The 13,314-nt window shown below is 43.5% G+C and overlaps 1 protein-coding gene across 1 annotated transcript in view; it reads left to right on the forward strand.

The window, feature by feature from the left end:
- The window catches only part of CCPG1 (cell cycle progression 1), a 40,811-nt gene that overhangs the window by 9,598 nt on the left and 17,899 nt on the right, over positions 1-13,314 (forward strand). Inside the window, exons 2-4 of the mRNA XM_018557572.1 lie at positions 3,715-3,780; positions 6,174-6,285; positions 6,372-6,451. Coding sequence (XP_018413074.1) covers positions 3,721-3,780; positions 6,174-6,285; positions 6,372-6,451 — 252 coding nt within the window. The 5' untranslated portion in view covers positions 3,715-3,720. The remainder of the gene's footprint in view (positions 1-3,714; positions 3,781-6,173; positions 6,286-6,371; positions 6,452-13,314) is intronic.

Consider the following 13,314-nt stretch of genomic DNA (forward strand, 5'->3'; position numbering starts at 1 on the left):
AATGGAGACATTGCTCCTGTGACAACTGTCTAAGAGGTGATTTCCCTCACTTTGAAAAGCCAACCCATCACTTCCTGTAGCTTTTACTTGACAGGCAGTGAAGTAAAATCTCCCTAATGGCACAGATAGCAAAAACACAACTGACAGCACTGTTAACCCGTTACAGCAGCTCCTCTATCCAAAATGAAAAAGCTTATCTATAAACGGAATACGTAAATTGGACAACAATTTTAAGTCCAAAATCATTTTTTGCCACTTCCTTCTACATGCATATAACAATTCTTGTGTGTCAATGAGGCCTAGAGTTCACATTTAAACACAAGTGCTGATATGTGATGCTTAACTGGTAGCTGTGTTTTAAAGATGCAGTTATCCTTTAAGGGATAAGATAAAGTGCTACGGAGAGGAAACTGGAGAGAGAAACCAAACCGGTTGTCAATATTTGCATTTGTTTCTCACCACAGCTTTTTGGTCTCATCTGTCTCTAAAAAATACCAACTTTTACTGTCACACCCATCTTTGCCTCCAGCTTTTCTTTGTAACACTACACATATACGAATCACATTTAAAGATACAGGGCTAGAGTAGGATTCTGAGCCACTGTGGAACCCAGCTCAAAATGCATGGTCTGCTTATCTTCTAAACCCTAACCCCCTTCCCTCTCAGTATGCTTTCCTTGGAACCCTGAAACCCAGCGTCCACCACCCATGGTGCCTAAGTGAGGGTGACGTCATTAGGCCTTTTGGCGAGGTCCCAGAAAATCTGAAGATCCCTAAGCTCATGAGATGATGGTACTACACAGTACTAGTGCTTGTGAAATTTGGGATCCTCAGCCTCAACGAGGAGCAGAAACTAAAGCCTAAAAAAGAAAACAAATGAAGCCACCACATTTAAGGATTGATAAGCTGCAATATATTAAATTTTTTGTTTTTGGGTTTAGATATACGGTAATGAGAGGTCCTACACAAAAAAGCAGGGTTTCCCCTTTACATCAGGAGCCCCCTTCACATCAGGATCCCTGCTTTCACATCAGTCACGCTAGGAGCCTCCCTTCACATCAGAGTCCTCATCTTTCACATGAGTGACGCTGTGCAAAAATTTCAAGTCACCCCTGAGGGAGCCAGAAGACACCCCATGGTGCCAAGGCAGCCTTGTTGATAAAGACTGGTCTAGAGGTTATCAACCTGTAAAACCTCAGGACCCACATTTGTCCTTGGTTATTAAGTCGCGACCCAAGTCGCACCGCACTGGAACACATGGCATTGCGGTACTGCATGTTTCGGTGCAAGCGATCAAACTGGGCGGGAGGTGTGTTTGGGGTGCCATTTAAATGAATGGTACCGCAACCCACCTCCCGCACCAGAACGAACAGTAGGTGCCATTGATGGTAGTTTGCGATTAAAACACTGACAGACACACACAACCACAGACACAATCTCACACACTCAGACACACGCATACACACGGCAGAAATTTTTTAGGGGTTCAGTGTGGGCTGCTGTGCTGTGACGGGGCTCCATCCATATGTGCATTGCTTGTACAGTTCCCTTGCACTCCTTGTTGAGGTGCGGGGAGCCAGAATGTGACGTCACTCCGGTCACGTGAGGGAGCTGTAAGCAATGCACGTATGGATGGAGCTCTCTTGCAGCCATATCGCCAGCCCACCCCACCTCAAACTGACACTCGGCGCCAGGCAGCATAATTTGGGTACGAGAACTGACAGTGCTGCGCTATAAGGGACGCTGAGGAGCCTCTCACCCAATGCAGTGGAAGGCATGCGGCGACCCACTCGTTGAGAACCACGGGTCTAGACCATTGCCCACATAGCAGTCCGGATCTCCATCGGGCTGACATGCCCCTTGCACAGCGCCTCACTCAACAACTGTTTAGGTGCCTGGGGGTTTTTGATGGGCGCACTGTGTGTGTGTTGGGGGGGAAGTCGTGCCTGTCGGACTGCTGCGAGAACAGCGGTTTCCAGCATGCTGCCAGCACAGGACAGCTTGATGTAGTAGTAGTAGTAGTCAGGGATCCCAACCTGAAATAAGTCATTTCAGGGAGGTACAACAGGGGTGCAACAACAAGGAAGAGAGCACCCCCCCCCCCCCCTGAAGTGATGGCAGATAGCAAAGAAGCTAATGCTTCCTTTGCTATCTGCTGTTTTTTTTAGTGTTCTGACAGCTTCTGCCGTCAGGACAAAAAAACAAAACAAAAACCAGCATAGGAACTAATACCTAGATTGCTATTGGCTATTTCAATTTGCAATAGCCAATAGCAAGATGGCTATTGCACCTGCCCTCTGCTGCTGTCAGTCAGCAGAGGTGGACCTGATGGAGAAGTTGAGGTCCACCTCTGCTGATTGACAGCAGCAGTGGGCGGGTGCAATAGCCAGCCTGCTATTGGCCATGGCAATTTGAAATAGCAATCTAGCTATTAGTTCCTATGCCGTTTTTTTTTTTTTTTCTGACTGATGGCGGCCGGTGCCCCGATGTCAGAAAGAAAAAAAAAGACAGCACGGAAAGGTTTACTCTGCTAGATAGAGCAGAGTAAACCTTTCCGGGAGAAAATGTTTCTCTCCCGGATGTCCGGGAGCCGCTATCTTCTAGCGGGAGACTCCCGGGACATCTGAGAGAGTTGAGATGTCTGAGTAATAGTAAAGCTTTTTCAATACATTTAAAATAACACACTCCTGTACTTTTTCTAAGGCCCCATTCACACTTGGCGATTCGCAAATCGCGCGTATGTCGCGCGATTTGCATTTTGCATGATGTCGCGCGATATCGTGCAAATGCTTGCATCAAAAACGGTTGAATCGCGGCAAAATCTGCTCCAAAAAGGGTCCTGCTGTAGCGACACACGACCCGCGACAGCAGGACCCTTTGCCCCATTGCAAAGCATTGAAGAGCAATATCGCGCGGTAAATAGCCGCGATCTCGCGGGAATTACCGCGCGATAAATCGCTCAATGTGAACTGGGCCTTATTATGCTGCCTGACTGCATATCAATATGTGGCTTGAATTGGGCTTTAATCACAGGTGTTCTGTAAAAGAGGGTTTCTGTTTCTGGGAAGGAAATTAGAAGCTCACTTGCTTGGAAATGTTTTTTTTCTCTTGCACAGTTCTGCAGCGTAACAAACTTTTAATCAAAAACATAAAAGACCTTTGTGGTCCCACTATGTGAAAAGCAGTGCCGAGCTGTATAAAATCGGATCATTTTGTTCAATATGTCATGGCTTTGCAGCTGAGAAGCTAATGGACACGGTGACACTTGTGGCTTATCAGGGGATGGATGTATGAAGGTCAGCCCTATGAATATATGTGGCTTGAATGATGATTTTAATTGTTAGGTAGTTACTTTACATATACAGCTAACATTTATATTCAAGTAAACTAATGGCACTTTGTATTAGACCATTAGACCATTTTTCAGCCTGGATTGTCCCTGAAATAGAATTAATTGTAATGGAATTAATTGGTACTTGAGAATATTTAATAAATATAATTATTTATTTGCAATGGAACATAAATCAAAGGAAGCATTAGCATGACTAATGGTTCAATATTCTGACCAAAACACCATTCAGAAAACTCTTCTGATTAGTATAGCAAAGTGCGCTTTAGTTTCTTGGAGTGTGTTAGCCTTTTTCAACTCTTTCTTATCTGAGTATTGACCAGAAGACATTAGTTTGAATTCTTGACATTTTTTCTTTCTTTCTAGGAAAACATGTCTGAAAACTCTAGTGACAGTGAATCATCTTGCGGGTGGACAATCATCAATCATGAGGCAAGTGACTGTATCCTTTTTCTTTTATCATACAACATCTTCTCTTCCATATCTGTATATGTCAGTGTCTAAAAAAACCCTATAATTTGTTAGATTTTAAGTCCTGCATGGCTGGGGGTATTCTGCATTGCTGTATAATCATTATACAGCAATGCAAAATAGCATCAACATCAACTATGCAAGACTACAAGTCCCAGCAGTGCATTATATTTTTAAGTAGGAATGCACAGAGTACTCGGGCTTGTGAAAATGCCCCGATACTAAGCTTAGATACCAGTGTTCTGTCGAGAACGCCGACGTAGTCGGATTTGCTGACCTCAGCATCTGGGCTTGTGCACAGACCAATATTATCAAGGAAACTGGGTAGGAGGGTTGCAGTGGGTTAAAGTAGAACCTAAGAGTGATGGTCCATATAGTTAGTATATTCATTGAATACGGTTCATTTTAACTACTTAAAGGAACATTTCTGATTGCATCAGCTTCACGGTACAACAGATGGAGTTTTACTTTAGGTTTGAAGGGGAACATGTTCAGGGGCTGCTGAAATAGGAAGGGAAGGAAAGGTGCTCTTGACACAAAGCCATTATGGTCTTTCCTATCTGCAGCTGAAACGAAATCGGTTCATTTACTTGGGTACATTTCAGAGTAACTTGCTTGGGTAATGTTTAATAGTAAATAAACTGTTGCAGAGCACTGCTAAAATCCGGCAGGACACAGTTTGTTCTGAGTTATTTTAGTCTGGTACCTGCCAGGTCCTGGGTTGTAGCCAGCATTGTAAATGCGCTACTTTTTTATGCTGGTGACTCATCTTTTAGTCACTTAGCTGCTGCTAGATTAATTATTTATCCAGCACACTGTTTTTAATTTTAGGACTTCTTTTGTTCACAATTCAAAGAGACTTTCCATATTATACTCCTGCTCTTAGTTGGCCCACCTAGTACTTATGATTGTTCATTTTTAGTATCTTGTCACTGGTTTGTGTTACTCTATATCTTCAATGATGATCCTGATCATTTTTTGGAGGGTAGAGAAGAAAGGACACAGTGTTCAGAGTTACTTCCTGACTGGATCTGGACCATCGTCTCTCAGCCACGAGCTGGCTATGATTTCAAGACTTAAAAGAGAATTATGGGGTGAGTGAAAAACACTCATCCCCATATTTCAAGCCGACCTCTGGCATGGAAGCTGTCGCAGGTCGGCTCTATTGTTCGGGAAGTGAGCGAACACATACCACTGATCGCTGACTTCCCGATCATCTCCCTGCAGAGAGCCGTGACTGTCAGTCACCTCTCCCCACAGGGATTCCCCCCTCCCTTTTCTGATCCTCCAGTGCTGACTGGAGGAACAGAAAGGCAAGGGGCGGCAGAGATGGCTCCGCTTCTAGAGAGGCAGAGCCAGCTGTCAATCAGCCATCGTGGTGGATCTCAACAGTATTGTCGGGATCTGTCCCGGCTCTGTGCTCTCTGCATATAGCAGGCAATAGCCCACTATATATGGAGTTTTGGGTCACTGGAGGACATTAGTATAGTATATGTCCTCCTGTGACCCTGAAGAGAACTATGGCTAAAAAAGGTTAGGCCATAGTTCTCTTTTAAAGGGAAACTATAATTGTGTTGAGTCAGTTTTATAAGTTTGGGAGTAATGTTTTATACTGTTCATACTACATGTATGAACCCTTTTTAAAAAATTACAAATAAACATTTATTACATGACAAAGGATTCCCAGAGTACAGTGGGTTGTCTTCAAAGAGACCACAGCAGCAGTTACGTTTTCAGACACTGGTGTATCACATTGCAGTAATAATGAGCTGGGGCTTGGTGTGAACCCAAAAACTGGGTGACAGCCCCTCCCCCCCCCCCCTCAGCCCAATGAGTCAGGGCAGTTGTGGCAGGGTCATTCCCCGCTCTTCCTGATGTGTAGCTATGGGGTCAGGAAAGCACCTACCACGACTTATGTGGAAGGCACAGCTCATCACTACATTGAAAGCTTATAATTCATATTTTTACTAAGCTCACAGGTTTGCTCCAACCTGTCCGTCTATCTCCCATTCTGACTGCCTTTAGGCGATCCTTTAAGACTCATCTCTTCAGGGAAGCTTATCCCATCTCAACCTGACCACTGAACTATACTTTCTCAAACAATTCATCCCCACACAGCTACCTCCTCATGTATCACTTCCCCCTCCCTGTTAGATTGTAAGCCCTCACAGACAGGGCCCTCCTTACCATCTTGTATTGTATTGTAACTGTAATGTCTTCCTTATATTGTAAAGCGCTGCGCAAACTGTTGGCGCTATATAAATCCTGTGTAATAATAATAATTGTATATACAAATGTTTTTTTACAGTTTCTTTCTTTCTTCTAACAAGGATATGTTTCCTTTCTTTCTTTAGGGTTCAGATATAGAGACACTGCACTCAGAACCTGGGGAAGCTGACCTTCCATCAGAACACAGTACAACTTTTGTTGAAGATTTGCAGCCAGATGCCCCAGCAGAGACACCAGGTAAATGAAGAATACTAAAAGGAGTGTAAAATGAAAAAGTCATTTAAAGTCAGTGAACCAATTGTCCCTTGTTTAATCATTGATAGGTACATGTATCGATGAGGACTCTTTGTCTGCTGTAGAGAATATACGGTCTGCTACAGAAGAACATTTGCTGGCTGCTGAGGTAGGCATGTGTTATAAAGAAATATGGGCCGATATACACTGAATGGCCAGATTATTATGACCACCCCGTCAGTACTTGGTTGGGCCACGAGATGACTCCACGAGATTACTTTGTTGGGCCGCCTCGTGACTCCACGGGATGTTGAAAGGTGATGCAAGGAATCTGACACTGCACTGTTACACTTCTGTTGTCTTGTACCAGTCTTGCCACTCTCCGTTCTGCCCTAACATTGACTAGTCGCTGACAGCCACAATTCGCACGTTCAGACCCAGATTTTCGGCTGACAGTCCAGTCTTTAAACACTTTAACAACAGCTGCTCTTGAACATTTAACGAATTCTGCTGTTTTGCTGATACTCGCTCAATGGCTCCGAGCGCCAACAATCATCCCACGTTCAAAGGCTGTTAAATTGCGTTGTTTACCCATATCTTCAGAAAAAAAATCACTTCTACTGTCATGGTAAACAATCTGCTTCCCTATTTATAATGGTCTGGCCCTCTAGCAACTTCAGCGTGAAATTATAGCTAATTTGCCTACAAACGTCAGGTGGTCATAATAATCTGGCCACTCAGTGTATCTCTTCCATACAAAAATGTTACAGAGCCATTAATGGTGGCAGGTGACTTCATCTACTAAAGTATGGGCATCCTCTATATAGTTCCAGAACATATACAAGAGGGTTTTATGAATTGGTAATGAACACAGCCATTATCTTTTTTGGGCTTTCCTTCTCTTTAGGGTCACAGGAGTACATTTACTACTGACCTAAAGTCAGCAAATGGCAGGCCTATGCCTGCTATCAGTTGATTGGGCATAGCCACAGCACAGTCAAGAATGATGCCGACAATAATGTCGGGATCCACACGGTTTTTCTAATTGACAGCTGGCTCTGCACGTGGCTGAGAGCCAGAGCCAGCTCACCAGCCCCCTCCCCAGTCTTTAGCTGCAGCCAATGTTTCAGGAGCAGACAGATGGAGGAATCTTTTCAGGAGGAGGTGACTGACAGGCATTGCTCTCCACTGGGAGCAGAAACCGAGAGCTGACTGATCAGTGGTCATATGATCAGTCAACTCTCTGTCTTAGAGCCAGCGTAGGACAGCTGCAGTTATCCCACACCAGCTCTATGTATCGGGGATTGTATGTTTTACTCTTCTCTATACTTCTCCTTTAATATTAAGTGTCTTCTGTTTTGTTTTTTATTCGGGCATTGCGTATTGCTCTAGACACTTGTTTGCTGCAACTTAAAACACCATTTGCTGAGCCATAGTAGTATACGCAGATAGGGAATTCACACAATGTCATGTGACAAGAAGCTGGGGTTCGGTATGGAGCCGAGATATAAATGTGAGAAGTTTATATGGCAGTCAGTTAAAGTGACATTAAGGACAAAATTCCCCCACCCCACAGTGCTAATGTAAGTACTTACCTTAAATGACGCCTCTTAATCTGATCTTCTTTCCTGTAGTTTTCAGCTGTCCCTCCAGTCCTGGTGCGGGTCTCCGATCCAGCGCTGATTCCTCTGTCCCCCTCTCCTCTGACGTCCCACGGAGTCTGTGCGGGTGCACGCTGCTCCATAGACTTACCTTGTGTCTCTCCTCGTCTCCCGGCCGAACATCTGAACTGCGCCTGTCCGAGAAATTTTCAGATGTTCGGACGGGAGTGCGCGGCGGAGACACAGGTAAGTATTAACCCACTGAAAAAGTTTTTTTTCTTTTTTTTTTAATCGTTTTGCATATATCTATTGCTTGCTAGCACTAGATATATGGAAAAACATGCAAGGGTTTAATAACCCTTTAAATGCAACACAGTCTTTCCTGGATAGAATTAGCAGGTCACTTCATTTTGTGTGATGCATGGAGGGTATGGATTTTATGTTATGGAGGTTATGGATATTATATTTTGGAGGTTGTGTGTCTTGGGTGGCCTATATCATTAGGCCTGCTTCCCCTCAATCTGTCCAGTGCTAGAACGGCTGTACAGATAGGTCTACAAATCTAGGCAACTGGTGATGTGGCAGAGATCCAATTATTTGTACAGTATCTCCACAATGCACAATTGTTTACTCATAGACTTTAGATCCATTTGAAACTGTCTACTAGTACTTTATGAACTTGGAAGTTGTAAGAAAATGTAGTGTGCTGGAGGGTTTCTATGGCTGACACTACAGAGTGTTGCAAGCATGTGAGATACAGGCACGAACAAGATGATAGATGTAGACTAGACAGTACTGGCCTGAATCCTATCGGTGGGTCTAATGTTTAAAGGAGTTGTAAAGTCCCAGCATACCTATCCTGTTATGACATCAGCATTGTAATAGGAACACATTTTGGAGTTGTTTTTGATAATGGAATCCAAAGCTTACTTGAAAAAATACCTTTTTATGTAGGGAGTTCTGCCTTCCATCTGCCCATCATTGTCAACAACTTACTGGATTTCCAGTGTGCTTTGTATCTCTTTCCCTATTGCTTGATGTGATGCAATCTCAATTTCTCAAGGCTACATATCTCATCATGCATTGCTTCCAGCAAGCAGTGATACTGTTACATTGTTGAGAGGTTGAGTTGTAGTTCAGAAGGCAGGCTCTGTGAGAGTTGTGGCGCAAGGAAGTGTATATTTACGGGGCTGAGTGAATTTGTGTCAGTGCATTGAGGAAGTCCATCCTATGGGCATCTTCTGTAAGTACGTTTACAAACTTCTAGATGGAAATGACTGTTAGGAGTGGGATAGAACGTATGGAAACTCATTCTAGAAATACAGATTTCTTTTTTGTTTTTGATCATAGATCCCCATTAGGGCTGAGTTTGGGAATGCAGGAAGCTTTGTGTAATGCTGTGAGCAGCCAAACAGTACATTCTTAGAAAGGAAAGCGGAGAATTGGCCATTGCTTTACAGCTCCACTCGCTACTAATGTTCAACTTCTGGATGGAGTTGTTAACCATATCTGTTATACTGAGCAAACTTTTAAAACATCGGTCCCTGCCCTCCAGCCATGTTTGCTTCTCAGCTCAGCCTGCCATATGTTCATGCTATGTGTTTTTCTACATTAGGTAGGTTAATCACTTCATGACAGCCTTGAAATAACTACAGATAGCCGAGAACTTGCATAATGCGTATACACAGCATCTAAAATATTTGCCTTGCAGAGAAATATAACACTTCATTGTGCTGTGTTTGGAGAGATTCCATAGGGTACATGCCTCCCAGTCCAGTAACTGGGAGAGTGACTCAGTGGAAATAGCTGACTATATAAACAGTCAGTGAAAACAAGTCCATTATCCTGATACATAATGATAACAATAAAAGATATATTATTATTATACAGGATTTATATACAGTAGTACCAACAGTTTGCGCAGCGCTGTACAATATAAGGAGGACATCACAATACAATTCAAGACAAGATGGTAAGGAGGGCCCTGCCCATGAGGGCTTTCAATCTAAAAGGGAGGGGCAAGTGATACATGGGAGGAGTTGACGAGGGAGCTGGAAAGCAGGAGGTCTTTGGAAGAGCGGGAAAGCAGGAGGTCTTTGGAAGAGCGGAGGGGACGGTTAGGTTGATACTTTGAGACAAGGTTGGAGATATAGCTGGGGGCAGAGTTGTGGATAACTTTGTAAGTGGTTGTTAATATTTTGACTTTTATCCTTTGGGGCGAGTGGGAGCCAGTGGAGGGATTGGCAGAGGGGGGTTGCAGACACTGAGCGGTTGGTTAGGTGAATGAGTCTGGCAGCTGCATTCATGATGGAATGAAGGGGGGATAGCCTGTGTAGTGGAAGGCCAATGAGGAGGGAGTTGCAATAGTCAAGGCGAGAGGTAACAAGTAATTTTGTGGTTTCATTGTTGAGGAAGGTGGAGGCGTTACGAAGGTGAAGGCCACAGGATAATGGAAACTATCATGAGTAATTTGGATATTACTAAGACTGTAAGCCTGAATGTAACATTTTTTTTGTTGCTTAACCTCTTGCCGTCCGCCCGTAGTAGAAAAACGGATGGACGGCACTGCTGCATCTGCGGGTTGCCGTCTCCAGACGGCAATTTTTTTCTGCTCGCGCGCGCCCCCTAGCGGGCACGCACGGGCAGAAAAGACCCGACAATGCACACACCCGGTGTCACACATATAGGCGATCAGCGGGTCCATAGCCCGCCGATCATAAAAAAATAAAACCCCCAGTGGTGAATAAATACCACCAAAAGAAAGCTCTATCTGTCCCCAAAAAAGGGTATAAAATTCATTTCAGTACAGCGCTGCATGACGGAATAAATGTCAGTTAAAGTACCGCAGCGCTGAATACTGAAAAATGGCCTGGATGGGAAGGGGGTTTAACACCGCGGATGTCAACTGGTTAAACTCCAAACTTTTTGCATGTTTTATATTTATTCTTCCAGATTGGCTTATTTTAGGCTCTTTTGTATATACAGTAAGTCGGTATCTCTTCTTTGCTGCTGTTAATCTGGATACCCTAAAATATAATTTTGAGCAGCAAAAATAATGCTACTGCAGAACACAGTCACCAGTATCAGCAGTGTTCTAGAGTGGCGGTACTGTTGGTATCCACTGATGATAACTGCAGCACTACAGTGTTTCTTACGGTTCTTCCTATTAGACACAATCATATCTCGCACACCTAATTATTACTCCACAATCACGATTACCCGATTGTAGTCATTCAGAACAATGTAGACTTGTAATACTCCCAACATGCCGAATGTATTGAATGATCACATAATGTTCTATCCCGTCCTGACTTCTATTTCATAAACTGACCCACTTAATATAAATAGTGTAGCTTTCAAAACCGTTCGTAAGTGTGTGATAAATTTCAGAGATGAACAAATTTAAAAAGTGTTTTTTTTTCAGTACATAACGCACATTTTGTAAGGGTACCTGTACATACCCCCAAATGTCTTCTCCATCACCTTGAAACACCCAATGTCATTCTCCTATATAAATACTAACACTTACTGGTAGTGCTAAAGTCTAGCTCCTTCCAGGCTTTCCCATTCACCCGTATAGCTGCTCATCAAATTGATGGACCAATAGTAAACCATGAATAATGAGAGTGGTGTTGGACTCGGGATGCAGGCCTACGTAGGTATTTGCATTGTACTACTGAAGTCAGTTTAATAGCTTTTTACAGGTAACTGATGTACTTTAGATTTGGTGGTTCCTTGAAGAGAATGTAAACCCTAAGGCTGGTTATACAGTTGTAGATTTCTTTTGTTCAGCCCCCCTGTCCATATTGTAAAGCTAAAACCATAGCTTTCATTACCCTTCTGCCTACTTTCGATGAGAATGGGGGTTGTACTGGATACAATAGATTGTCAGCCTAATTGTGACCACAGATTTGGCTCCTACCTAATTTGAGCTTAATTTGAGCACGACATTCAATGTTGGTCAGCCAGCAGTAAACAGCGTGGAAGGAGAAATCTTCACTGATGGCTATTGTATGCAGACAAGCCTGCGGCTGTATGAATACTCGAATAGTGATGGCACCTAATGTGATGCATTCACTGTTTGGCCGACAATTTTCTACTCAGCTCCTTCAATTTCAAAATTGAATTGCAATGCACCTAGTACATTATTCTGACTCCGATTGTTGTGATAGCGATTTATCCCTTGTCAGACCTCTATGCCTGGCCTGTATAAGCAGATTCAATCACTGTGGACATTCATTGTCAGATAGCTGAACTCACCAATACCGTTTCATCCACAAAGGTTGCTTTATTCTGCACATCAAACAACAGGATACAGCAGATGGATGGTTTTCAGTATTATGCGGTCAAAAGATGATGCCTTTCCTAGGGTACTATGCAGAGTACATGTGTCCTTATTACATGTGGCTGTTAGCTGTGGCCATGACACAGGAAATACTGACCAACAAGAAGAAGGGTGGGGCATACATACAGAGGAAATGTGTCATCACGTGAGGAAAGGAATTCAGGAAAAACAGGTGCATTACCACAAAAGGTCACTAGATGGCAGCATGTGAACTAACATATAGAATGGCCATAGGAAAATGATTAAGGGAAAACACACTATATAAATTCAATCTAACATTAACTTCTATGCCCCATTGGGGCGGCACATACATAGTAATGACTGCTAGGTAAGCTGTACGATTGCCTGCACTGGAAGCGTGGATACCATGTGTATAGTGTAATGCTATCATATGAACAGATCTTACAAGAACATATATAATGGGAGCATCAGGTAGTTCCCATCGCAGACCTCTCTGCCAACGATGTATGCTGAACGTCGATGGCAGCTGGCCCCTCTAAACAGACTTCCGGCAGTCTATAGCCACCGGTACTGTGTTCAGCTGCATAAAGCCGATGGTCAGCTTTACACTGGAATCGATTCTTGCGGCTGAACTACCACCAGATCGCTTCCAGGGGTCAGTGAAGTGGTGCTGACAGGGCCATCCATGGCTCAATTTCACCCAATGCAGTAGGAATCAGCCTAAATTCGAACCGAGTATGGCTAGCTTTACAATAAACTTTTTCTTTTATTTGCTCCCTTTTGGTCTTTTTTGATACCATTGGAAGAATGGTGTTACATCTGTTTGATAAGTGCAACATAAAACCTGTTCTACTTGCCAGGAATTCAGAACTGTCCTGTCTCCTCAGCATACGTCATGTGTTATTTCAAAGAACCCTCCTAGTTCTTACCGTGGACTACAGATTGATAAGACTTTATTTTGTAGAGATCCAAGAGTAAGAGTGGTTGAGTATTTTAGCAAACCACACTGGGCAGTGCTGACACCATTCAGTCCACACAAAAAAGATGTGTGTTTTCATCCCACAACAGGACTTTGGAGCTGAGTGCATTTCTGGCAGATCGACAGGTATTTGTCTGTACATGGAG

This window comes from Nanorana parkeri, unplaced genomic scaffold (assembly GCF_000935625.1).
Source record: "Nanorana parkeri isolate BGI_ZX_2015 unplaced genomic scaffold, ASM93562v1 scaffold290, whole genome shotgun sequence".
In the NCBI taxonomy this organism is placed as follows: domain Eukaryota; kingdom Metazoa; phylum Chordata; class Amphibia; order Anura; family Dicroglossidae; genus Nanorana; species Nanorana parkeri.